This window comes from Camelus bactrianus, chromosome 14 (assembly GCF_048773025.1).
Source record: "Camelus bactrianus isolate YW-2024 breed Bactrian camel chromosome 14, ASM4877302v1, whole genome shotgun sequence".
Taxonomy (NCBI): Eukaryota; Metazoa; Chordata; class Mammalia; order Artiodactyla; family Camelidae; genus Camelus; species Camelus bactrianus.
This window is the reverse complement of record NC_133552.1, coordinates 62,978,116-63,006,027: the sequence shown is the minus strand read 5'-3', so window position 1 is coordinate 63,006,027 and position 27,912 is coordinate 62,978,116. Positions and strand designations below refer to the sequence as shown.

General features: G+C 40.1%; 2 protein-coding genes across 6 annotated transcripts in view; one reads left to right on the top strand and one right to left on the bottom strand.

Annotated features, from left to right (window-relative positions):
• FGF14 (fibroblast growth factor 14) overlaps positions 1-15,541 on the top strand; it is a 534,936-nt gene extending 519,395 nt beyond the window's left edge. For all 5 annotated transcript variants that reach the window (XM_010958013.3, XM_074378490.1, XM_074378489.1 and 2 more), the window contains 2 exons: positions 8,967-9,165; positions 11,421-15,541. In XM_010958013.3, coding sequence (XP_010956315.1) covers positions 8,967-9,165; positions 11,421-11,557 — 336 coding nt within the window. In that variant the 3' untranslated portion in view covers positions 11,558-15,541. The remainder of the gene's footprint in view (positions 1-8,966; positions 9,166-11,420) is intronic.
• A 2,354-nt stretch (positions 15,542-17,895) lies between these two features.
• Positions 17,896-27,912, bottom strand: part of ITGBL1 (integrin subunit beta like 1) — a 161,472-nt gene continuing 151,455 nt past the window's right edge. Inside the window, exons 9-11 of the mRNA XM_074378488.1 lie at positions 26,707-26,853; positions 19,825-19,938; positions 17,896-18,781 (exon numbers count right to left, since the gene is read on the bottom strand). Of these exons, the coding sequence (XP_074234589.1) occupies positions 18,690-18,781; positions 19,825-19,938; positions 26,707-26,853 (353 nt within the window). The 3' untranslated portion in view covers positions 17,896-18,689. The remainder of the gene's footprint in view (positions 18,782-19,824; positions 19,939-26,706; positions 26,854-27,912) is intronic.

Here is a 27,912-nt window from a genome sequence, read left to right as displayed (position 1 = left end):
TTGTTTTGTAATGACATGATCAATGGTGTAAACATCCATCTCCCCCACTAAACTATATGCCCCAAGAGAGGACAGATTATATCATTTTTGCTCAGTGTTCTATCTCCAGAGCAAGAACAGTGACTGGCAAGTAGTAAAAACTCACTAAATATTTATTGGACAAACAAATGCATGAATTTTAGACATTATTAAGTATAGAATAATGGAAATCGGTTTCCATATGTTCATAGTATTCAAATTTTCAGATTTATTATGTAATATCTGGTTTAGTATTTGTAATTATATATTTTTTAACCAATTTTAAATAATATAATTTTTTCCATTTCTTAGTGTCACCTTCTCAACTGACAACCTGGAAAATAAGACAATTTTAACTTGTGAATGCCTGTAAAATTTCAAAATACACCATGGCGATAATTCATTGCTAATTAGACAGTTAAATCCAGGGCAGAACTGAACTTCAGCTATAGTGTCAGCTTCACCTGGTTGGAGTCAGTTAGCCACCCGGCTGACCTCTCCCTCTCCCCAGCCGCTCTTCTTCCCGGAAAGTGTTGCTACTGCCTCTCTTCTCACTTTCCGGACCTCTCCCTTTTCAGACAGGTCCTTTTGTGTCCTTTTGTGTTAACCTTTGATATTATTGAACAAGTTGCTACCAGAATCTGGGAAATCATGGCCAAAGCAACATCAAAGCAAGACTATCCTCAGGTATTTATTTCCGTACTACGCGGGCTTCCTCTGCATGTCACCCCTTCAGTGTCGGTGATTCTCATAAGAAGCTGACCTCTTTTATTCCAGTAAGATGCTCTATTTTATTCCACACGTGTCTCCTCCCACAGGCTAGCCCAGGCATGCTCTCCTGACGGTGGAGGAGGCAGAGAGAGGGCAAACCCAATTGTCCAAGTGCTTATCAAGCCTCTATGCGCTTCACCTTAGTGCACAGTGAGAAGACAAGTCAAATTATAGCTAAAGAGCTTTGATCTGAGGAGGGTGAAGAATTTGGGCCATTTTGTAATTGATCATATATCTCAAAAAGTACATCTCTTCGGTTGAATGATAAATTGAATAGGAATAATTAAATTATTTATCTTGACTATAATTAATGTTCTTGGGCAAGTTACTTAACCCTTCTGGGCTCAGTTTCTTCATTTCTAAAATGGGGATAATAATGGTACCAATCTCAATGGATTATCGTGAGGAATAATTCTTTGATTATGTAAATGCGTAGAACAGTGGTGGGTACAAAAGTATGCACAATTTAAGTTTCAGCTGTAGCTATTAAATTATTACTATTATTATTTTGAGGCATTCACTCTTAAGCACTGACAAATTGTGAGAATGTTATATGGCCGTATTAATACATTCTTAAGCATATTTATTTTGTGATTTTTTTTGCTAATATTTATAGCACTGATACCATCTGTTCATGTTAAAGCATTATTATTTTAAGAATTTATACATGTCTATATTCTAGAGAAAACAGATTTAACATTATAGAACCAGTTGGCACATATTTTAATATTAGTCTTAAGGTTTCTTATTTAAAGATGTACTGTAAATATTTTATATTTTGTTTCCATTTTCTTGTTTTAATAAATTTTATACTAATCTTAAGAAATAGTACCAAGCTTATGAATAAGGCCAATTTAATTGATATTTACTAAAATTTCATGATCATTTATTTTTTCTGTGTGGTAACAAGAACATATACGAATGCATCCTAAGCTCTCATCCTAAACTTACAAATAACCTAGGGTCTTGTTAAGATGCAAATTCTGATTCTGTAGGTCAGCTACCAGGACTGGAAATCTGCATCTCTAACAAGTTCCCAGGTGGAGGAAATTGCTATAGATCCCTGACTACCACAAATTAAGTAGCAATGACAGACATATATATAATTCTAGACACACGTATAATGTATATTAAAATATATAAAGTACATACTTGTATTAAATACATAAAATAATTAAATTATTTAATATTGAATCATTATAATAAGTAAAAGTTGTTCTTGCCACAATTTCTTAAAAAACATAGGGCATAAAAATAAAATACATATTAAATATAAAATAATATTTTAAAAATACAATATTTAGTAAATGAAATACTATATCTAAAAAATATATATGTCAGACATCACTAAATGTCAAATAATATCTTTACTGGAAAAAAGAAAGCCTTTATTTACAATTTTGTTTCCACAGAAGCTACTTTAGTAACAGCTTCTGGCCCTTTAAGTATGTGTACTTGTGGAGACTGCTTTGTTGGTGGGAATATATTTAAAATCACTAGTCCTATAATTAAACAAAAGCTGCCTTTTAAACATTTAAATAATTATGCTTTAGTTTGAAATAATTTTTTTCTCCCTGTGGACATTAGTCACAACCCAGCATTATATATATTTGATTATGTAGAATTTCAGATAAATACAGTGCATAGGTCAACTAAATTTTCTGCTTCTGAGCATTAACTACAAATTCTTTTTCATTTCAAAATTCATGACTAAAATCTTTCAAAAGGTCAGACTATTCTTCCCTTTGTATGTAATCTTAAGAGTGTTCTGCACTTCTTTTTAAAGAACTGGGTGATATCAGACGAGTAGCATTAAAGGATATTTTTTATTTTAAAATTTTAGAAGATGAAAGAGATTAGGATAAATCTCTGCAGACTTCATGATAAACTCTTGTAGACTACATCTCCACAAAGTAGAAAGAGAAGGAAAAACTAACTGAGAATATAGGCTAAATGGGTCATTGAGATTTACATATAAAGTTATGTCTAATTAAGTTGAAACCCGTTAAGAATAAAAAACTACTACCCTGTTCATGATAATAACTAATATTTGAGTTGTACTTTTTAATTCAATTTTTAGATTCTAAATTCAGCCATAGATTATAAATATAGCTACAGTTTAGAATTCAATTTATAGCTTACAATAATTTCCCACCCCTCTTATTTGATATGTGCAAGAAACCTTTCTGATTTGTTATTTTTCAAGTAAGAACTTTGAACCTGAGGCTCCCTCCTCCTCTCAGTTTAAGTCTAGGAGGAAATAATCACAAGAAGTCCAGGGGCAGGGCCATTATTAGGCTGTTTATGGGAGGGGACTGAGTTTTTGATTCCAGAATATAGATTAGAATAATAGAATATTAATAGCTATTATTTACTGTGCATTCATTATGTGCTACTTGCTGCCCTGTGTCTAATATCATTTCTCTATTCTCTCTTTTTAATCTATTTTGGAATTGCCTTGTATTCTGATAAATGCTAGAAATTTGTCTGCAATGTTTCTTTTTATATTCCCCCTTCAAAATAATGGTGGTACTGGTGCTAGGCAAACCTGTAGTTATTAAACAAATGTAATTTTCATGTAGTCATAGGTAACCACAAAGGCGAGGCCGTAACAGCGTGGAATCTGTGGACTGGCACTAACGTACTCTTATAGGAAGCCTGGGCTCGTAACACATCATAAAGGCTTGTCCAGGGATGCAACTCTGATGAAAATTCTGATTCAAATTGTATGCATTTGGATACACGAAGATAAGTGCAATCCAAGTTTAGTTTGGGAGCATTTGACACTAGATTAACAAGCCCTCCCTCAATCCCCTGGGTTGGAAAGTCCTCAAAATTTACTTTAGGTCGAGGTTGGCAGAATTTTTAATCAAAAGACCGTACAGTAAACATTGCAGCTTCTCAGGCTGGACAATCTCAACAACTCACCTCTGGACTTTGTAGCGTGAACTTGGCCGGGGACTGTAGGTGGCTGACCACTGGGTGAGATTTCTAAGGTCACTGTTAGTTAGTAGGTTATGATTCTGCTGAGCTATCTGGGTTTATGGCTCATTCATTGGTTACAAATTATGAAACATGGACCCTCTCTTCCCTCCACCCTCTCCTCTTCATCCTGAACCCAGAAGCCCAGCCTTGAGCATGCAAATGGCCCACCGCAGTATTTTCCTCAACAAAGGCGTTCCCCTCCCAAGAGGAATCCTGCTGCTACTGTTAAGATAATGAGTACATCGCAGATGGAGCTTTCATTTCAAAACAACCACAACATAAAAGGAGATATGAAATTTTTGTTTAATTGTTGCGTTTTTCTGTTCTGTGATTTGACGATTTCGTTTGGCAAGGCTACAAATTAATATTTAAGCTTCTGCTGGAACTCAACTGTTGTTGATTTAGTTGTGGTGGTGTTGGTGGCTCTAAATATAGGCAGGCAAGAGGAGAAAAAGACACATCAAACTCCTTGTCTATTTCATTTTGGCAGTTCCGAGGCGTTTATAGTTGAGCTTAAATTTAAATGAGTATTCCCATGTTATCCCTGCCAGTTTCAGAGTATGTCACTGGCACAATCATGGTATTACTCAAATGTATAAAAACCAGCGATTAAGTTAGGGCTGGGCTGATAAGCCACCCGGGGACTTCGCTTTCTCTCTTTTTTTTTTTTTTTAATTGAAGTATTGTTGATTTACAATGTTGTGTTAGTTTCTATTGGACAGACTAGTGATTCAGTTATACATATATATATTCTTTTTCATATTCTTTTTCATTGTAGGTTATGACAAGCTATTGAATGTAGTTCCCTGTGCTATACAGTAGGACTTTGCTCTCTATCTGTTTCATATGCAGTAGTTTGTATCTGTTAATCCTGGACCTTCTTTCTTTAGTACTTCTCTTGTCACTCTGCATCGGAGGTCTCAAAGTGATCCACGGGTCCATCTCAGACCCTTGGCCCATGCTGTATTGAAAAACAAAAACAAGAACAAAGAAATAGTTGCCACCATAAAAAGGAGATTTTTCTCCAAAAACCTGGATTTTTTTACTTCCTTTGAAAAACCAGACCTTCTAAAGATCTGTTTTCTCTTTTCCCATGAGAACCATCATCCTTTCTACCATTCTCTCCGGCTCCTCAAGTCTGAGCCTGAGGTAGAGGCATCTATCCTCACGCAGTGCTGGGTGCTCTGGTTGCGCCAGCTTGCTTCACTCTTGTAACTGCCTGGTCAGTTTAGGCATTTGAGTTTGTCGTCCCGGCTGTGGCCATGATCCCTGGGGAATCCCATCATCTCCAGTCCCACCTATGGGGCTATTCCCTCCATTGCTCCGTCTAAAGCGTACAGAACTGGGACTGTGGCCATCATATGTTACTATCAAGAGCGTTTTGTGCTCATGTTGTGTGTTATGTTTTGTTTATTTGGTCAATATCACTTTTTCCTTGCAAGGAAGTACCTTTTAGAATTTAGTGCCAAGAGAAAGGAAAGATTTTCTCTCTTCGGTAATTTTTGTAACATACAGCCTTTCTTTTTTTGCCTTGGCTCCTAAGAATTTCAGAAATCAATTTAATAACGTCATAATCCTGGTGGTGTCTCTCCCCTTACTTTGTGTGTCCTTGATTATTAAATTAATATTAATTACTTACATGAATACACAACTGCCCATGTTCTACAAGCAGATTTCAAGTCCATTTTGCAAGAGATTAGGCTTCAATATATCAATATATAAGTGTTATTAACTTCTCAAACCATCCTCCACATGGACAACAGATTTATAAAACACTGGTCAGTCAATTATTCCCTTGCTTATGCGAGAACTGCATGTCTGCCTCTCGCTTATAAGTCTAACCTGTTTATCAGTGTGTGTGAGACCTTTTATCCCATTCTCCAAGCTGCCACATTGTTCTGCACTTCTGCCCCTACAAAGCCTCAGTGAGGGAATAACTGTAGTTTCCCCAGTGTACCAAGGCATTGGCTAGCTCTCATCCTTCACAATACCATTTGCCCCACCTATAGTTGGTCTAGTATTTGGAAGGTAAGTTTGCCACAGCAAATATTGCATTGTACTGTTATTTTTCTAAGCACATGCGCTTTTATAAGATTCTTCCAAGAAGAATCTCGTTTGTTTTGAATGTATTCATGTTGCTAGATTTGATGCCAAGCTTGGTATCTGATATAAACTCGTGCTCATTGACTAATCATTTAGCTGAATTTTGGTTTGCTGAAATGTTGATAGGCTTGGAATAACTGATACAGGGTTATTTTTGACTATAAATAATGGGGAATTTTTTTAGAATAAATACTGAGTTTTTACTATGTGTCAGGTCCTCTTCTAAATATGTGGCATGTATTAATTCACTTAATTCTCCCAACCACCCTATTATCCTATGAATTTTGTACCAGTTTTAGAGATGAGGAAACTGAAGCCCAGAGATTAAGTGATTTTCCCAAGGACACACAGCTAGTAAGGAGTGGGGTCAGGGTTGAACCCAGCAGGTCTGATTCCACAGATGTGTTTGTAGTCACTCTACTCCTCCGCCTCCCATTTGCATATTGAAAGTATCTTTGTCCCTTATGACAGTGATAAGTTGTAGCCAGTCTCAACTTTCCTTAGTCCTATCAGTTCTCCTGGGAATGGTAGGGTTATTTGGATTCCAATAATTGATGAGCAGTGTATATTCTTGAGAAGTCTAGAGAAGTCTAGCAAAAAGCATTAGACAGAAGTAGCTTTGAATGTAGTGTGCGTGCATATGAGTATGTGTATGCAAATTAATTATTTAACCAAGACTAAAGAAGGACAAACCAGCATTTGCCATCACGATCACCTGAAGGCAATGGCTCTCACTGTGGAAGACAGAGCCACCTATCTGTGAAGTCACTGGCACAGCTCACAGAAAGGGGCTGTGTTATTGACATCCTTAGAGCCCTAAGATGCAAACATTTTATCTAAAAAGACTGTGTTAGAGGTATACTCAGCTATACTCTGAGATAAATGGCTTCTTCCACACCAAGGGTCTTCATCTTTCATATTCAACTCAGTCAGTTTAGAACAGAGACAGCACACTTCTCAGTTGCTGATGGTAACTCACGCAGCGTCCGCCATGTTTCCTGCATTACCGCCGTGGGGATCAGACGGACATAAGGAAAGGCTGACTCCCCTGGGAACCTGCATTCCCAAAGCTGGAGGCCTTCCTGTCTTGAGAGTAAGGTCTGTGATCCTCTTAATAAGGTAAAGGTAAACTCTGGGCAGAGACCAGAAATCCTAGCAGGCAGGACCAGCTTCTCTGCCCTGAGCGACCTACTGGGTCAGCTTTTCCCAAACCCAGTCCCAGTTGGTTCCAGGACAGGTTTTAACCAGTAAATAATACGCTTGGATGCCTTGGCCTATCTCAATACAAAGACGAATGACCTGCCAAAGTCTGATCTGTTTGTTCTAGAAGGTACTGTTCAGCCAATATGTTATATTTATTAGTCTTTTGAGCACAAGCCAGATTTACAGCTTTCCATTTTCTTCTTCTCACCACACAAATGTGTGAACATGAACCCTTTTATCAGTCTCTTCTCTGAGGCATGGCCTGGAGACTGACTCACCGAGACCATCATTTATTAGTGAGAGAACTGATCGGAGGATATTTGGAGAAACAGAATTAGTGGAAGACCAGAACATTTATTAGGATGGCATCTTAGTCAAACCTGAGGTAGCATCATCTGGAAGAAATGAAGGTCTACATAAACCCCCTTGGGAGGGGGCTCACCCTGTCTTTTGGCTATGTTAATCTCATCAGATTAATCACCTAGCTACCATCTTTGTCAGGAAAAGATTCTGCAATTAACAAAACCTTTTCCCTTTGGAAAACAATTAGCTTTCAGTGAATTAAAGTTATGGGACACTCAATGAATTGTCTCCTGCAAGAGACACTATTTGATAATTGACACTCTCATGGGAAATATCGAAAGAACATTTCCACAGGCAATAATGTCACATTCTCTATTATGGTTAGCATAACTTTAACTCTTAAGAAATTTTATTTTTTAGACCCTAAAGGATGTGTTTTTCAGAATGTATATAGAAAATAACTTTTTAAAAGAAAAATGAGAGTTACTGTTTTCTGCAGTCATAAATATCTATTAAGGTGAAAAAATTTTTAAGTATGTGATATTTTTTAAAGCAATGACAATAAAGTTCTGTTTGACGTCAGTATTTCTTAAATATGGAATAGCTGTGTTGAGCATATTTAGAATAGCCACAAAAACCAGTTAAGTGATTTTCATGGTCTGTACCTAGGAAGGTTGGTTTTTTTAATTATTTGTAATAGAGCTCTATCAGAAATGCCTTTGTGAGTTAAATTTTAGAAGTATGCAAAACTCATCCACCAGTTTTTGTGTTATTAGTGATAATCGTAAAGTAGCAAGCTGTGTGTTATTCATCCATCAGTACAGTTCATGGCATCGAGAATCATAGTGTTTAACTCACGGTACTCTTTCCAGAAATGCTGGGTGGGTTTTAGTCAAGCCAGCTGTTGATGTTTCTCTTCAAGAGTTCCAGGGAGGGCCCCAAACCATGGACTTCGGTCGTTATTTTTGGCTCCTGTCACTCTGAGCAGCTAACATGACACTGGGCCTCAGCTCCAGGGTCTAGTTTGTGTGCCAGCTGATTGTCATGATGCTAGTCTGAGGTATCAGTTGGTCTCTTTGTAGGTACAATGTATCACCCTGGAATATCAGTGAGCCAGTGAACAACTGGCAACTCCTAAGGTTTCACACAATCATTCCTTTGGAAATACTGTAAATAGGTTAGCAAATAGCTTAAATGTGTATTTAATTTTTGTTCAGTTTATTGTGGACAGAGGAGGCTACTTTATTGTGCTGTTTCTGGTTATACCCTGGTTGAATTGTATTCTGTTCAAGTGAAACTATTTTGAGTTTGCGCGTGTCTTCTATTTTCTAATTAAAAGACATCCATACATTTGGACATATATATATATATATCTATTCCCCAAAGTAGCCCTGTCTTCTCTATTCATTGTACACTGATAGAAGTGAATGGACAATTAGCGCCTGCAGGAAGAGGTCCTTCTGGTCATCCCTGCCCAAGGGCTGACTCGTCGGCCGTGGTTGGCAAGTTTCTGGAAGAATGAAGAGGAGGCACCTGGAATCTCGCATTCTTCCCTCTTTCATTTCTTCCTTTTCTCTCCACAGGAACTTTTTACCCCTGAATGCAAGTTCAAAGAATCTGTTTTTGAAAACTATTATGTAATCTACTCATCTATGCTGTACAGACAACAGGAATCTGGTAGAGCCTGGTTTTTGGGATTGAATAAGGAAGGGCAAGTTATGAAAGGAAACAGAGTAAAGAAAACCAAACCAGCAGCCCATTTTCTACCCAAGCCATTGGAAGGTGAGTGTCATGGATGCATCGTTCCTATCAGATCTCTTACACATTTATTTTTCACATTGATGACCTTACCATGGCCACAAAGAACCTTCATGGGATTGTGGAAATGCTCTTTATCTTGATCTGCTTGGTGATCCCACAGGTACCTACTTAAATTGTGCATTTAAGATCTGTACGCTTTACTGTATATATGTATATGTGTGTATGTTCTCTCTCTCTCTCTCTCTCTGTCTCTCACTCTCTCTCTCTCTCTCTATATATATATATACACACACACGCAGATATATATATTCCATTAATTTAAAAATACCAGAAAAACTCCCTCTCTACTCATTCTAATGGTTCAGCTCCTCACTGCCCCAACCTCTCTAGCCCCTAAATAATTTTAATTAATTAAAAAATGTTGACTCTGTAATGACATTACAAATCTGCAACTGTGACAATAGATGTATAAGAAAAACCAAGTTTTGAATATTACGGATTTTTAAAGTATTTTTTCACTTTGCTGTTATCCTGCTTGTGACTTAGCATAATTACAGGAAATGAAGAGTTAATAGTTGGTCTTTAAAGAACTTGTTGATGTTAGATAGCTCCCTTCCAGACTGCATAATTGTTTAGTAAATTCAAATGTGGTTCTTCGTTCTTTTACGTTTACCTAAAAACACTGAAGCCTTCACATTTCCTTTGATCAGATTTCCAGAGAGGAGGCTGAGACTCTAAAGATGTGGTGGAACAATATAACTCTCTATTTTAAGCATATACTGAACTGTTGTGTGTCTGTGTGTTTATGTATATGTGAAGAAGAGAAAGTTATTTCAAGTAATTAGTAGACAGAAGCACTCTAAAAACAGTTAAGGGGGTAGTATAAAGACAGAGGTTATCACATAGTGTAATTGGTAGAGGAAAATTAATTTTGAAGTTTCCAAACTCATACAGGATGTAAATTCCATCATTGGATGTGTTAAGGCAAATTTGATTCTTGATTGATTACTGATGCTCTGGGCATTTGTATTTCTTAACACAACTTCACGTCTTAGACACTCAGGGGTAACAGTGTGAGGCTGTTTTCTCCTAACTGAACGACTAGTGGGAGTGAGGGGTTGGAAAGAACCTCAAGGATATGGATGAATCCCTTTCACTACTCGCGAGTCACTTACTGTCGGCCCCAGTACACGTGCACTTTCAAGTGTGCGTGCTGCTGAGAAATCACGTGATGCATTTGCAAATGGTCAAATCCTACCGCCTTAAACGTGCAGAACACATATGGTGCTTCCTGCTAGCTAAACAGAAGGTGTCTTCATAAAATATCATAAGCTTTCAAATGCCTAAAAAGGAGATTGAGTAGCTCTAATTCACTTATATTTCTGATGGCAGATGATTTTAACGCAGCTAGTTTTCCCCTAGCCTCAGTCCCCTGAAATTCCCTTCCCCAGTGTTCCCTAGAATCATTTTCTAAAAAGCCACATCAAGTATGGTGATTAATTATGTCCCCAGATACAACTCAAGCAACTCCTCAGAACTCCCTCAGACGTCATTCCCACTTCCCTCTTGCCATCTGCACCTCTGCCTTATGTGACATCAATTTCGGATTTTTTAATATTAAATCTGAAAATAAGGCATAAAGTATAAAACACCCCCCACTTGCCTTCAGTTATGTAAGGGTCTCTGCATGATTGCAAGAGTGGAAATCTGAGCTCCTGAAGGCTCTGGCTGAAGGAAAGCGAGTCCTCTCTCACTGTTCTGTGTGGCTTTGGAGATGGCAGTCGTGTTGATTACGTTGTTTTTGCACTGCTTGAGAGAAAAATGATTGAATGACCTAGGAGTGAAAATACTTAGACTGGAAAAGGCGAGTGGGAATGAGGGTCCAAGTGTTGACATCAGTGTGCCATGAAAGGGGAGTCGGGGTTTTTCTCTCTGAACAAAGAGAATTAGGTTAAACGCTTCCCATTCTCACCTCCTTCCTGTGGGGGGCGCGTGCGTGTGGGTGTGTTACATCTTATCCCACACAGAGGCCACAGCTCCCAGTGACACCTTCAGTCCTGGACGAAACTTTGTGCGTATTTCGGTCGCACAAAGCAGAGAATGCAAAGCAAGGAACAGCTTGTTTGGGGGCTGCATTTTACTGCTTTCAGACAGGAATTCCCTCCCAGCGGGGTTACAGCAGGGCAAACAGGACTGGGCGAACCGCTGGGGTCTGGGCGTGAACCTAACCAGCTCCTCTCCTTTCCCCCGCCTCCCTGCCCTCCTCCCATCACTAGTCGCCATGTACCGAGAACCATCTTTGCATGACGTGGGAGAAACGGTCCCGAAGGCCGGGGTGACGCCGAGTAAAAGCACAAGCGCGTCCGCAATCATGAATGGAGGCAAACCAGTCAACAAAAGTAAGACGACATAGCCAGATCCCCACAGGTGTTGTGACTCACTCGCCCCGAGCACCGTTGAGCGATTTGTCCTGGCCAGACATTCCTGCTCCCGGGCCGAGGAGCAGCGGGAGGGAAGCGAAAGCTTGCTCTGCGCTGCCTCGAACTTCCTGGTCGCCAGCAGATAAATCTCATCTCAACGGGTTGCGCCCCCACAGCCAGAAGACACCTGGATAACCAGCTCAACTCAGACCATGGAATGCCCTACCAGATATGGAATGCCTTTTTACTCTCTTTTCTGTGACTGTGGCACTTCATGTGAATGACACACTTCACAAGTACACTCGATACCTTGCCTGCTGACAGCTACCCATTATCCTTTTCGAGTCCTGTTTCAGCAAAATCCATGTGTTTAAGTTCAATTTTTGTAGCACACAGATACTCTGGAGTAATTTCTAGTTAGATGCTGTAAACCTGTGCTGTTCTGGATTTCTCTTCTCCCCGTTTTTACAGGGCTGCTGGCTCCACTGTCCGTGACCTTTGGCAGGGATTGTGTTCCTCTGAATAGTGACGGTTGCCGTGGGCTTAGTTCGGAGAGCGATCAGGGCATCAGAAGGCCTTCTAAACCTATAATGACAAATTGCATCTATAAAGATTAGGAGCGTTGACTCCGGCTCACACGATCAATTAAACACACATATACGCCCTACCCACAAGCAGACACTGTGCTGTGGTGGCCGGCGCGGCCGGGGTGAGAAGCGGGGTCAAACGCAGTCACGGGATGCCCTCTCTGATCTGGGTTTGACATCCCCCTCTAGTTTCTTTGTGTGTGTGTGTGTGTTTTCTACATATCACAAGCTTACTGGTAATGGTAACATTTGCCTTGCCCAGCGAGCAAGACCCACTGGTTTTTGGGAAAGTGGGTCCAAAGAACTCTGTAGGCCTTGTAGGCCTGATTAAGGTTCATTTTTCATCTACGAATCCTCATTATTTGGAAAAAAAAAAAAAGAAAAGAAAAATCCGTAATTACAACCTACAAGAATTGCGCTACCTAAATCCACTTCAGATCGAATCCCTCCCGTTTCTAACGAGCTGCGCTGAATGCCGCCCCGGTTGTGGCTGCGTTCCTCCCTCACTCAGCAGAGCATGGGCAAGGCCGCTGTTGTGTTCTTTTCTGCAGCAGCAATGCAAACGGTAGTTATAAATTAGACTTTAATATTTTTGGTGTTTAACGACAAGTTTTTAAACTCAACATATTAGAAAACAAAAGGTATTTTTTTTAGCCCAGCATGCTGAGTCAGGTACTTGTCTCCACCGGTCCATGCCTCTAACTCGGCTTCCCGGGCCACGCGGTCCCAAGGCGGAGTCAGAGGTGCCTTGCCATGATCTCAGAATGCAGTCTGTTGAATTATTCTCGATAAAAATAAAGGCAAACCAACACGTTCACACAGCAGGTTTTCAGTCCATCCAAGGTTTTTGGTTTTGGTTTTGTTTTTTGCCGTTGTTTTCTTTTGCTTTCTTACCTTCCTTTTGAATTGAATAGCTGAACGCTGAGCTTAGGGAGGACCCCTAACTACTGGAAGGCCAGTCTGGCAATAGTTGACCACACAGTGAAGAAACCCTGCAAAATGCGCAGTATTGGATACCAAGAGTTTCAAAATGTTTCATACTAAACTGTTTGGAAATATATTTGTTAACTCTGTGTATACTTAATAAATTTCAATGTTTTCTCCTCAGAAGAGTTAACTGAGACCAAACTGAACCTCAATTTATAGAAAACTATGCGGGATCCATGTACTGGCCTCTTGTCATTATTTCCACGTGGAAGGGTGACCCAGTCGCCGTTTACTCCCATCTGCACTGTATCTACTGGGAAATTATTTTGCCTCCGCTTTTCTGAGTCTCCATGACAGCCCTTGCCCAGCATTTTAAAATTTTGGCCTGCTTAGCTGTTTAAAGATTTAGTATCAATTTAACTGTTCATGCTTATTTCATTTTCATATAGAATTCTACTTTAATAAATAAAAAGTTAGCGTAACATTTGAGTAGCTTTGTTGTCAATACTACTAACGTACAAATACAACAAAGGGTTCTTTTGATCACTCCTAGTTTCCCTTTACACCTTTTAAACCCGATTGTTCTTAACAGGATAAGATAAAATACATTAGAGGCATTGCATTAAGCAATTGTTTAGGGAAGACTTATATTCCATAACATGTGGCAAACTATGAGTAACTTAACTTGAAATTCCAATTAAATGGACTTACAGACACTGCTTACCCCAGCGTGCGTGTGCACGTGCACACACACACACACACAACCAAACAACCCCACCTATATGTTTTTGGTAATAGCCCAACTTGCTGGTTTCTTTTTCCCCTGCAAGCTTGTTTATTGGTTGAAATTATGACATGATTTATTTTTGTAAGTGACTGAGATTTCAGTAGATGTGTACCTCTGTTTTGTTTTTTACATGAGTTGTCTCTAAGGGCATTTATCCCTATGAATGGATGTCAAAATGCTTTCTTCTAATATATGTTTAGACGTACTGAAGAGGGGCCCTTGTTATTTGTAATTTAGTTAGATCATTTCCTCTGTGTGTGGTCTGACTTGTTGCAGGACGAGGACAGCACTGATGAACTGCATGTTGTAGGACCTGTTTATCAAGACCCGTTGGTGTGTATCACTCAATCTACATACAAAAAGTGTGTCTGCGTTGTACAGTTTCTGTGTTTGATATCGTTTGTTGTATTCATAAATACAACATACTGAATAAAATATTTATATGAAGGCATATTCAGAAACATTGAACAACTTTATGTAACAAAATGGCATTGCATCACCCACAAATACAGAGAAGTGTCATGTAAATAAGTTGGTAAACTCAATTTCCCCCTTTACCATGCCAAAGAAAATTTTAGCTCTTTGATGATACCTCTCTTGCTAATTTTTCCGGGATGAGACTCCCCCACTGTCCCCCTCAAAAATTGCTGTTGTTAAGTAAGTGCAGTCTGTCTCTGTTGATGTTCTGTACAGTCAACCTGATGGAATTCATTTGTATTTACAGACCACCATGTGTTTTGTACCTCCATGTACATATGTCAGTTGTACTGAGTCTCTCTAATATCACATTCCTTTTGCATGCGTATATGCTGTGGGAGGGTTATTTCTAGTGATTTGTTACGGTAGCTAATTTCTTCACCCGTTCCTCAGCCATGCTCCGGAGTGCTCATTGTTTTGATATTTCTAGTGACACCATTTTAATTTCTTATAAGTTTGCTTTCTAAAATATTTTGCTACAACTTTACTTGTAAAAATTATAGAAAAGATGCAAGTGGTCCAGCCTATATAAAGAGTAAACTGGAACTGACATCATTTCACTGCAGATCTTGGAGAATTTAGAGATTCTTGCTCTAAATATTCTCTTGATCTGAGTGTTCTGGGGTAGGGGTTGGCTTCAGGAACTCCAGGATGGGCCCACAAGGCTCCTGGGGCCGTCCTAATTGTTTGCCTCTTGGAAAATAAGAAGAGTTTCTTTGTCACACCTGGCCAGATGCTTAATGAATGCCTAAGGCACTAAAGCAAGTTGGATGTTTTCAGGATGACCAGTATCAGATTCGGTTCTTTTTTTAAAAAAACAAAATGACAAAAAAATTCATGGTTTTTAAGTTAGACATGGATCACTTCATTTAAAGTTTTCTCTCTAATATTAGAGGGAAAATTAAAATTTGAGAGACCAGATTGACTAAGAAAGCCATTTTAGAAAGAATTGACAATAATTAAAGATGATTTTCAATGTTGTTTCAGAAGAAAACTATATCCAGGGAAAGCTGTTGAACTAAATGTAGGCGCATCAAACTCCAGGTGTGAACTGGGCTACTTTGGAGTAAAATACATTCCATAGCGAAGCTTCCTTAGCTTACACAATGGCACGTAGGGCCTGTTGACTCTCTTGAATACTGAATAGGGTTTCAAAGGTTTGATCGTGAGTCTACAAATAAAGGTTGAGCTATGTTTTGCTTTTGTTTTTTCTTGTTTTGTTTTGTTTTGTTTTTTTATGTGGTCCAGTTCCCCATGTTGTGTTTGCATCTGCGGGGCGGAGGCCATTCCTTAAGATGTGCTGTAGGACTCAAGATTAGCTCAGAGTCCAGGGAGACAATGGGATACAGTGATTCTCCTCTTAGGTCTCGCGATGTTAGTAGCTTCTTACTGAAAAGTCCTTATGGAAGAATTCCTCAGTGATGGTTTGCCAAGCAAGCAGGGTTAATGTCAACCCCATCTGCAAACTTGTTGCATCCTTCCCAGTTGACACCAATCCCACTGTAACTTCCAACCAACTTGAACAAGCCATACTATCCCTGTGCCTATTACATATTTGCATATTCCCCCACCCCATTACAAACTTGTTCTTGCCCTGCCTTTTTTTAAAGAGAAAGTTTCTATCTTAGTAATGGAATCAAAAGTCCAAGTACAAAATCATATTTAAGAAGTGCAGGATTTATGTCTACATATAACTATATTTGTTTTCTTTTTCTCCAACTTAAACATGTAAATTAAATCACTTCTTAACAGAGAGCTATTGATGCTTGCATTGCTAGACAAAATCACACATAAACACACACAAGAACCGTTAGAGCAGACAGAACAAGGTAAAAAGAAAATATGACTGTTCTAAAAGAAAACTATTCATTAGAGTTTAGGTGTGCCAGGCTATAATTCAGTTTGGGGTCAATAATCTGTAGCTAAATAAACCTCAGAATGTAGCTGACTGTATTTTCAGCTTGGTCACAAAATCTGGACAAGTCACATTTTGAACTTTATAGTATAGTAATTTCTCCATATTTAAACTTTTTCTGAAAAAAACATAAATGCTGAGGACATTTTTCTTATGTGAAAATATAAAAAGAGCAGCTCTTTTCTTGGAGTGTTGTGAATGAAAAGGGATAATGAATATAGAGAATAATCAGAAAAATAAGACACACCTGGGGTTACGTGACGAGCCAGGGAGCGAAGAGCAGTTCCAACAGGTGCAGAGACTGGCCAGCTACCGCTCCACTGCAAGCCAAACCCAGCTCACGATCTATTTCTTACGGCCCAGAAGCTCAAGATGAGGTTTGTATTTATTTTTTTCCGGTTAAACATGAACAAACAAGAATTTTCAACAGAAATGTATATGTGACCCAGGAAGTCTTAAATATTTACTATCTCATCCTTTATAAGAAGCAGAGTTCTGCAACAGGGGAACCTGAACCTCCCCTGTATTTTGATGGCTAGATAACGTGATGAATTCCTACATCTGCGCATCACCAAATAAGTCATCAAAATTGCAACTGAACAACTATAATAGGTTTGCTTGAGGCTTAAGATGTTTGGAGAAGAGGAAAGACTATAATCTGTGTTATTTATTGACTGCTTATATTTTACAAGAACTGACAGATTTTCATCAATTGACAGACTCAGTAATAGAGCTACAATTAATATGGTTGCACTCCTTAATCTCAGGATAGAGATGACAATTTTATAAATCTCTTGCAAAGTATGAGAACACTATTAGTACTATAAAAATCAGCATCACTTAAATTTTCTTTTAAATGATTTTCAATATTACATTTTTAAGTAATTCAGCTGATGCATAATTTTCCTTATTTTGGCAATTTGACTTATAAAAGTCCAAGCCACGATGACTCTAGAATAGTTACATCATCAAATAAAATTTCCAAGTAAAAATTTTCATCTTAAACAATATGGAAATGATTTTGTTACATTATTCTAAGATTTTACAAAATGTAAATCACGTTTAGAAAAAAAAAAGTGGGGTTTTTATTAGCTCTAAATAATTAAAGGTTGCCTAGATTAATGTGTTTAAGTAGATTTAACTGTAAATATGTAAGGGAAGTCTGAATTATTGTACATTTTCATAATTCAATGTGAATTTCATACAGAGCAGAATTTCACCATTAAGAAAATAAACATTTTGTTCCTATTCTTGAGTGAATATTTGTAATTTCTATTTCAGCCATTTCTGGAGATTTTAAATCTTCTGAGCTTTTGAGACTGGGGCCATTTTACATAGCATCTCTTCTTGACTTCTTTGCATGACCCTTCTTTCCCAGTAAGTAATGTTTCCTAATAAACAAGAGTTGATTAAGGGAAGTGAATGTATATCTCAGGCTCATCATATAATCTCACTGTAAGTTGTCTTTTTAAAAGGCACGTTACCATGGAGTAATTTAAACAGTGAAAAATCAGATTTCTTGTACATATAACCCCAGCCCAGTTTTAAAAAATATTCTAGCCACAGAAAAACCATACCCTTGAATAACAATTCACTTGGGGGTGAATCATCAGGAGGTAAATATGTACTGACACAGAATAAAACAACTTATGTCACTATTTATTAAAAATGTTGAATTGTACATTTTTCATACCTTCATCTTAAGAGAGTCTTTCTTTGTGAATTAAAGTGGGACTAGACAAGTGACTTAATGGCTAAAAATGACCAGGTTTTTTTTCCCCCAAAGCACTGGTGACGTAGTTTCTGCCCCATCCCCCATTATACCTCATGTGTGTTTGTACACCTCAAGTCTCCATATGGAAATGCTGAGAGATGTGGAATCCTGCAAAATATGATGAATGAATCTATGTGAGGCTGTATCTTTTCCTTAGATTCTAACATGGTCTTTTTTGTATAGGGATGCGTATTTCTAACAACCATCTAATTCAGCGTTTCTCAACTCAAGCACTAGTGACACCTGAAGTCAGCTATTTCTTTGTTGTGGGGAGCTGTCCTTTGCACCACAGGACGTTTGTGGCATCCTGGCCTCTACTCACTACATAGATGTGCATAGCACACGCTCCCACCCCACCCAGTGTGACAATCAAAATTGTCTGTAGACATTGCCAAACGTTTTCTGGGTGGCAGAGCTGCCCTCGTTGAGAACCACTGATGTAAATTATGGAAGAAAAATTATTTCTGGCGTTATTCACATCAGAATTTGCTTAACTCATTTTTAATGGGTACCCTGATTTCATTCAGGCATTCAGAAATAGAAAAACATACAATAGTCTGTCTGAGCTGTCCTAGTGCTGAATATACATGGTTTCCTTCGCATTTATGTGCTCTAATGGCCTCGAAAATTAAGAATCCAGTTCTCCCCCATGTAATTGTTAGGGATATTCTGTGCCAAGCCAGATTTCACAGGCATTTCCGTTCCATCCGTCCCAGCATTCACAGTTTCCACAGCTACATATTCCATTCCCTGCAATAAAGTTCACAGGGGAGTCATTATTGTGATCGAAAAGCACCAAGTTAAAACATGTTATTATAAACCACAGCTGTTCATAATCTAAACCATCCCATCCATCCATCCTCTGCAGATTTTCTTATTCTGTAGCCATCTTATTGTTATCTCAGTAAGCAGTTCTGGGAAATCTGATCTTTTCACATGGTTAATGGCATCTGCTTGATGCCACCGTCAATGCAGCATCTAATAGTGACCATCCTGTGTCACTCCAGGTAGGCGTCCATGTCATAATTCTGTTTGCCTGGGGAGGGCAAGTTATGTCTGATTTAGGAATTAATGCAAAAAAAGAAAAAAAAATCAAGTTCCTTGACACAGAGTGAGGTGAGCTGAAGGGTCAGCTAGAAGGGGAGCCTTGGGTACGAGGGACGGGCAGGAAGTGAATGTTGAGCTGAATGACCCAGACAGGCATCTATTACCTTCAGCTAGAAATGAGGAGAACAAACGTAGCCGTCTCTCTTTCCCCTCTTAACTTGTTCAGGCAGATGTATTTCATAACGGATCACCAGGACTCCGTAACTCGGGACAGCAGTAGCTGTTACACGGCTAAGTCTTTTTCACCGCCCAACACACACAAACCCCACTCCCTGCGAACAACCAACACATCCACCGTCTTTGAATTAGTGGCACCTGGATCCTGTTTAAAATCACACAGCACTCCTTAGATGGTGCTCAAAGTAAAACGGCTGTCAGGAAAATTATTTTCCCTTTTCAATCTGTAACTGCATATGTTATAAGTTGAGGGCGGCGGTTACTTTGTGGACGTTTCCTGACAGTCATACAATTTGGCTTCTTTCCTTTGCACTCTTCTGTGCCTGGGACTCCCGTGAGCGCGTTTACCCCGGTGCCCCCCTCCCCTTCCTTAGGGACTGCACATGAATAGTTGGCCCTTGACTACCAGAAAGCTCTCCTGCCCACCATCTCCAGCTGTACGTGGTGGGTGTCATTTGTCTTTGTTGCAAACTGTGACCTAGAGCAAGTAGGGTAGGTCAGTACTGCACCTGTGCAAATGAGGCCGTCATGTTTGTCACAGTCCCTGTCATCACAGTCGCAGAATTCTCCCGAAATATACCATTCTTCGGTGGAACAGATGCACTTTCCACAGTGACAAGAACCTGAAATCACAAAGGGTAACACTTGCTGTCACTACTTCACTAACGGTTTCCGCCTAGAACAGAATATCGTCAGGGCAGCGACAACAGGCTTCTAATAACCTAGCTTCCAAAGGTAAAAGGTTACTGAACAGCTGGTTACTCAGAGGCAAGCCTTACTCACTGTAATTCACAAAGGTTATCCAGGAAAGGCTTCATTACGGATCTAGACAGTTGTAATTAGCCCCGAGCAAATGTTCCACAGCCTAACCGGGTTGAAATGTCAACGAAAGCAGAATGTGGTGGATTCTTGTAGACGGCCTTCCTCAAAGGTGTTCAAAAATAGATGTTTTCTTTTTCCCTTTTTCTGAATTGTATCATGCTTTAAAAGTGATCTTTGTGTTTGTTTTAGGAAATGAATAGCAAGTTCTATTAAGTGGGGCTGCATTTGATAATTAAAATAACTACTAAGTTATTGTGCTTATAATTCTGGTTTTTTGTTGACATGATTTCCTTAAAATAGAGACATGACTGCATATTGGGAAGCTCTTTAAAGTGTAAAAATGATGTACATTCGATTTGTCAGATCTCATGCTCTGGATTTCCTGCCATAATCAAGAATAGCGCTAATCCCCCCAAATGTTCATCTTTTATGAGATTTCAGTCCAACCACGTTTCCATTTCTTTACCCACTTCTTTTAAATTAATTACTTAATTAATTTAACTAATTAAAATTTTCCTTTTTGGTTATTAAAGACATTTTGGTTTGCTGAGAAATAATTTTATAATGATATATTTAAAAGAAAAGCAACTATATGAATTAAATGGTGTCACAAAGAGAAGAAATTTCTCTCAATCTAAATGTCTTCACCTGTTGGGCTAAAAAAAAAATCCCTCACGTAGCAAAAGTGCATCTACAACAACAGTAAAGACAACTTTAAAACTGAAAGAAAAACGCATGCCAAGGACTTTCCCTTCTATTTCCAAATGTGTTTTCCTTTCACTAAAAGATGATTATCACTAAACTGTTCTGATCAAAAATCACCTTAAGAGACTGTGAAGTAGAGAAAAGTATGTTGACCTTTTTAAACAAAATTCTAGACGTGGTAAGTTCAGCATACATCGGAAGAAGGGCGGGAATCAGTCATCAGTGCCTTTACCGACGAAGCACAGTGATTGAAGAAGAGTTAATCTGAGTTGGTGGCTCAAGAGACAGATTTCCTCACAACAGGAATCGGGAAGGGAGCCATTTCAATGTAGCTCAAGCCTTAAGCATTAAATGATATTTCATATCACAGAAACTGCTATACGCATTTTAGCTGCAACAATTGCCCCATGGCCGAGTTAAACTTTCCACATCCTTTGTCTTCCTCCTCAAGAAGGTAAGAGAGTGGTCAGAGCTGATTATGGCCTAAGAGCTGTGCTCGCATTCATGAAGTCCTTGCTTAGCCCCACAGCATGACTTCATTTAGTCTTTTTTTTTTTTTGAATTGAAGTACAGTTGGTTTACAATTTTGTTTTGTTTTGTTTTATGTTAACCGAAAAGATTTCTATTTAGTCTGGACTCACTTTCCTGAAGGTCATGCTTGATTTGTATGCTCTTGAGCAAAATCTAGACAACGTTCAGGTCTGATGAATGACCTGCTGGTCTGATGGTCACGTCAGAACGGGAGCTGGGCCTTCTGGCTCAGTCTGTGACAGAGAGTGGCTCCCTCTTGGTCTCATCCAGGCACAGTGTTAACTTCTTTTAGAAATGTATTTATCCTAATTTTAAAGACTTTCTTTCAAATGTCTAGGCATGGGAATGTTCAACATTCAACTTCCATTTAATAAGTGGCTAGCCGTGTATCTGCAAGCAAAGAAAACCTGGGACACTGCATTGACTTTTCCTTGAAACTCCCTCCGAAAGCACCGTATTTCGTGCTTTGTCTCCATGGGTGACCATTGGAAGAATTTGCTTGTTTTCAGTTGTTTCTGAAATAGTATCTCCTTTACATTCCAAAATTATTCCACATGGGAACAGAAGTAAATGACTTGATACGTCCATGATATTCATCTGTTATGCCTAGAATATCATTTTGTAAATTTTGTCACAATTCATGAAATGATCTCACATTTCATCTTTAAACTTACCCCTGGCCTTGGCACTATTCTAATCACAGTTCTTGCTTCTGGAACGCTTAGCTTCAGACTAGAGCAAAGTAATTTCCGAAAACTGATAAGCTCAGCTGAAGTTAATACAGTGTACATGGATGGACCATTTGACGAGTCAATTCCACTTCTGAAAATCTACTAGTCACTGAAATACTTGGAGGGAAAAATGGGGACTGATTTTTGTATGTGCTGTGAAAAAGCAGCTTCTCTCGGTCAGCATCTTCCCCAGCTGTGTTGTTCTTTCCTGTTTGTCAACTCTCTGCATCTCAGGGGTAGGACAGCCTTCTGCTTGTGAAACTAGGACTAGCTTAGCATGTGACACTAACACAGTGTGATAGTTATCAGGACCTCTTAGAGCAGAGCCTTTGCTGTACAGTTCTCTCTGGGTGTTTTCATCAATAACTGGGGGTCAAACTGTCCACCTCTGGAAAGGGAAACCCTTAGGCAAAGGATTCTGTCAACAGACATAGGCCACGTGACTGCCAACAGGTGACCAATTGTGCAGCTCAGCTGGCCAGGCCCACTCACACCCACGAGACCCAGTCCAGCCGGAGGGAGCAGCTGGCCCTTCTTGGCAGGACCTTTAGGGCAGTAAGTTCATGACCACACCATCACTAACCTATTTATTTTCTTTCTTAGTATAAGAACTCTAAAGAGGGCCTCTTGCTGGCTTCCACTCCTGGGCAATCAGCCACATTTTCTCATTTGTCTTCAGAGCATCCTTAGGACTTAAGGAGGGAAAACAAACAAGATTCTGCCTTCAAAGATAAGACAGTGAAAGTACATCAGTTAACTTAAGATTTCGATCTGCTTCAGTCTACTCTTGTATCTACCTATCTGTGATGCCCCTTCACAGGAAAAAAAAAAGTTCAAATAGTTTCAAAAGATGAGCTGTGTGCCCCTACAAACCTGAGTGGACAGTCATATCAGGTGAGGCAGCTAGCACACTGAGCTGAGGCTGGTTTCACCCTTCCTCTTTTCCAGGGATGGAGAACGGGCCAGGTTGGGTGGAGGTGACGGATGGTGGTGGGTGTACCACGGACTTAATCTGAACGATATGGGACTCAACAAGCATCATTGTGAGAGTTTTAGGGGACATTGAATGACATGCAATTACAACCACTCACACAACAGCACCGTTAAGGATTTGAGAGGGGATGGCCAAGATCTGGGTTGAAGTTATCAAGGTAAGAAGGTTCTTGTGTACACTAGGATCCAAATGAATAAATCCCCAAACAAACAGCCTATGGATTATATCAGGTATTCCGAAAAGGTAGCTCAACTTGGGGGGGAACCTGGCTCTGCGTATGTCTCTCTGGTTGCTCAAACACACACCTGAGTGTAAGGGTGAGGCACCCTTGTTAGCTGCCCCGTTAACAGAGTCGGACTTTCTTTTTCATTCATCGAGCCTGACAAAATGCTGCAACCTGACATCCCAGCAGGCAGTTTTCACTATTGTACTAACGACTCCATCTGTTACGAAGGTCACAATAATGTATCTTGTTTTAAATTTTTCTATGGAGTGATTTATTGTCTTGGCTATAAATTTGTAAAGAAATAAAACGCTATTTCTTCATCGTCTCCTGACGTGACGGCTTTATTCACAGCTCGCGGAGGCGGCACGTATCAGGCTTGTCTTGGGCGGAGTCACTCAGCCGGGTGCGGGCTGCCAAGTGTGTGTCCTGGTGAGCTCAGGCTCACTGCCCGCACCTGCCCCGTGATCGGAGAAGAAGACGACTCTGATTTCCTTTGTGAGCGTCAGGGTGAGGGGTTTTCATTTACAAATGTGAGAAAAAGTGTATGGGATTCTGGCCAGTCCACGAGATCTATTGAGAAATACATGTCCTGGTTTAAACAGCTCAGAACAGATTTCTCTTCTCTGCCACCATGCTGAAGACCCTTGGTCTGTTTCATGAGCTCTTTTCCTGTGGGTCTTGGGGTGGGGTGAGGTGGTGCCCTCCACAGGGATGAGAGTAACCCCTGCGTCCCCACTCTTCCCTGAAGTAGCACAGTTCCGTGAGCTCAGGGGTGGCCCCTTCTGCCTCTATAATCCAGCATGGAAGTTTCCAGAAGAAGAAGAAAGAAAGGAGCCCAGAGCCAGCTGCTGCCAGCACTTGGCATGGCCGGCGTCAACACTAACACCAACCTCAAAACCTACAGCCTGGAGGCTGCTTCTACGTCTCCTTTTGGGTTTAAAACTCTCTACTCCTTGAAGGATAAACAGATAGTTTAGACAGATATGCTTTCAACCCTCCATTGATACATGGATCTATTTCCACCACCCAAAGCCAACAATTTGAAAAGGCATTAACTGGAGACACTATCTTGTTTCATTTTGAGGAGATGCCTTTGGGCCACTATCTAGTCAACCTACTCTTTTTTACATTTTCTACATTTATGACGCCAAAAAAAAAATGATTACCTCTCCTCAGAATGGAATGCTTTTAATAAGAATGTTTATTTCTTGAAAAGGAATGACTCCTTTTGCATGAAATTCGATTTAGGCAACTGCTATTCACTGCTCCAGTGAGCGTGGCTCTGTGTTTCCTTCCTGTAGCTGCAACTGGACATGACTTAGTGAACGGCTGCTCATGGACACGACGATTTGACGGTGTGTCTAGTAAACACATACACACACTCAATTGCTGGTTTTATATACAAACAATAAATGAATATAAACAAGCACACTAATGCTTCAATATGAATAGGTGTCTTCATTCAGTAGGGTTTATATGAAAAGCTAATAACTTAATTTCAAACATAATGCCATTATGGAAAATTAACTAAAATGACTTAAACTTTGTGATCCTATGTTTAGACCTAAACTCAAAAAAAAAAAAAAATCCAATTTAGTACTTTTTCATATACAGGGCACTCCATTCTGATCTGATAGCATTTTTTTCTTCTTCTCTCCTGCTTCCTCCTTGCAGGTTAAATCCATCCCTACTTCCTTCCTTGTTTTCTTTATTAACCTCCTCCTCCCCAATTCCTTCCCTTTGTGTCTTCCTTTTAACTCTATTTCCTGCTTTTTGGTTCTCCCAACAGAGTTTGAACCCAAAGCAAAGTGTTTCCAGGAGCTGAGGAGCGAGCCAGTACAATATTTGTTTGGAACTTGGAATTAGATTGAATTTAATGGGAGAACAAACAGGGTACAAAGGGACAGCTTTAAACTCATTTGAGTGCCACCTGACTGTTGTAACTGCATTAGGTTGAGGGCATGGCCTCCTTGCCTGAGCAAGGGAAACACAAGTCTCAAACACGGACTTCCTGGAAACCAAAGACTTGATTTTCTACTGAAATGATCATGTTTGTATCAATTCTCAGCCGTCCTCCCGGCACCATATGTGGTCCCAGCATCCATCTGATTTTTATCTTTGCAATTATGTCAAGAAGCTTCCTCTAAGCTGATTGCGTTGGCCGTGAGTGAGAGCTGAAGCAACAGCCACCGTTCAGGGGCACATCTCCAAGGCACATTCTGCTTCTGAGAACTCCTCCAACCCTATGTAGCATTCCCTTTCTTCCGAAAGACACTGACGTGCTCATCCTGCCCCAGGTTGGGTGTTCAGGGTGACTGCAGCTTTAGCTACAGCTGTGCCTTGTCTGAGAGGGGGGTTGCCTGTTCTACAAGGAGGCTAGTGAGCTAAAGAGGAGGCTGGGAGGCCCCACGACCCTGAGTCCCACGCAGGGCAGCTCCTGAACACTTAGCCAGAATCCCATGCTTCCAGAGTCTTCCTTCGTGTTTTCCCAGCTGCTAGCAATGAGGGACTTGAGAGCCCCGTGGAGGGGCCCAGGGGCACTGTGAGAGCAGGATTTTAAAGGCTCTTGGAGAATTTGTATGGAAGGCTCAACATCAAAATATGTAAAATTCAATCTGCTAATTAGCATTCTTGCTTTACTCAGAAAAAAAAGACCAGTTCTGCTTTTGAGGGGGTGGGGGAAACGCCCTGGGGAGGTGGTTACTTTTCCTCTTCAATTTGTTTTGTTGGTAAATGTTCCATTGGGTTCGTGGCTCCTCTTCAATCAACTTGCAGATTATAACCACTTTGGGGGCTTAAACTTTCTTTTTTAATATGAGCTTATGTAGGTCTGGCTGGAAAACTGCTGATTTTCAGATCAAAGAAAATTATATTAGAATTTTGGGACCCCTGCACTTTTTCCTTCCTTTTCTATGAAATGAAAAGATTTAGCCTCATTTTATAGTCTTTCTCACACCCCAAACCCACCCCTTCTCCGTACACACATCCACATTACTTCAGCCTCTGAAATTCCCAGAGCCTCTTCGTCTGCAGGTGAGATGTTTGAGATCGCTCCTCGGCAGTTCTGGACAGTGCTCTTTCCCGGCTGAACCCTATAATTATCTTTTCGCCTTCTTTTGTACGTTCAGTGCCTAGAACATCTTGTTGTCTTTCTTCTTTATACCATCATTAATTCTATCTCATTCAGCGATGACTTGCAGATATTGCTTTTTCTGAGATCCTGACCGGCATGCGGTGACTTTCAAGCTTCAAGTCTGGTTGGAGCAGAGGACCGAGTGGTTTCCATTCGGCAGCGTGCAGTCTGGAATCGATGGGTGTACGTGCTGCTGTGCAAACCACGTGTCAGGACAGGGATCCTGTCCAAGCTCCCGCAGATACTCACCCTTCCCGGAGCACTGTATTCCGTCTGCTGATTCACACAAGCTCCTGCTCTGTTCCTCCGTCATGTTACACTTCCGCGGATGCTGGCACAGCTTTCCGAACCACCCTCTCTCGCAAACGCAGCGACCACAGGAACACGTGCCGTGGCCTGCAAAGCAATCACAGGGTGGGGGTGAGAGGAGGAGATGGGTAAATATCCACCTGAATCACTGTTTTTAAGAAAGAAATATGTAAACCATAGAATCTCATTTCTGATCAAGCAAACACGCTTTATTTCTTAGGCAGAATTTTGGCATGTGATGATTTAAAAGAACTTGACAACAGAGTCCTGGTTTAACACAGTAGTCTTGAATGTCACATGAGAGATGGACTGCATAGAGAAAGAAGCCTGGAAACAACTTAAAAGGGAATTCGACCATCCTTTGTTGACACACAACACTTTCTCATTTGCATTTTTATCAGTATGAAGTCCTCATGCTTTGGGCACACCGTGACACCCAGACCAGTGTGCAAGGCAAGTCACGTGACTGCTTGCACCATTTATTGATTACTCTCCTGTTGTTTATGAATAAAAACAAAGGTTAACATCCATACAAATGGCATCCAGTATTATATTACTTTAACTCTGTGTTTCTCTGCTTACTAATAAGAACAGATGGAATTGTAAGGAATGATGTCTCTCTAGCATCGTGTAGACGTTAAAAACAGCGTGAAACTTAGATTCTTATCTCACTGGTTTTTCCTTTTGTTTCTGTCTTTGGCTCCTGGTCTGGGGATGTTTATCTTCTGGTGTATACACAGCATTAGATCTGTGACAGTTATACACTGGCACGTACATCTGTCTAGTAGCTGGCCGCCAACACCCCGGTAGATTACATCATCTTCCATGTTAATTTCATTTTTTTTCCAAGCAGTGGTCTGTTCCTTTTCCTACATGTGCATTACCTTACAGCCAGATCTCTCCAAATGGGACAAACAATATAGCTATTTGTTCAGCAAAATTTACTGATTATCTATTAGGAACAGAGTATTTTGCTAGGCACCAAGGGATACAAAATCAAGCATGATGAGCATGGTGGTCCCAGCTCTAATCCCAGGGACATATAAAATCCTCATTCAGACTGATCAGCAGCTCTGTCTTGACACCATTGTTTCTTGACCATTTGCTCTGGTAGGACCTTTAAGAGAAAACCTCTTCCATCTGCTT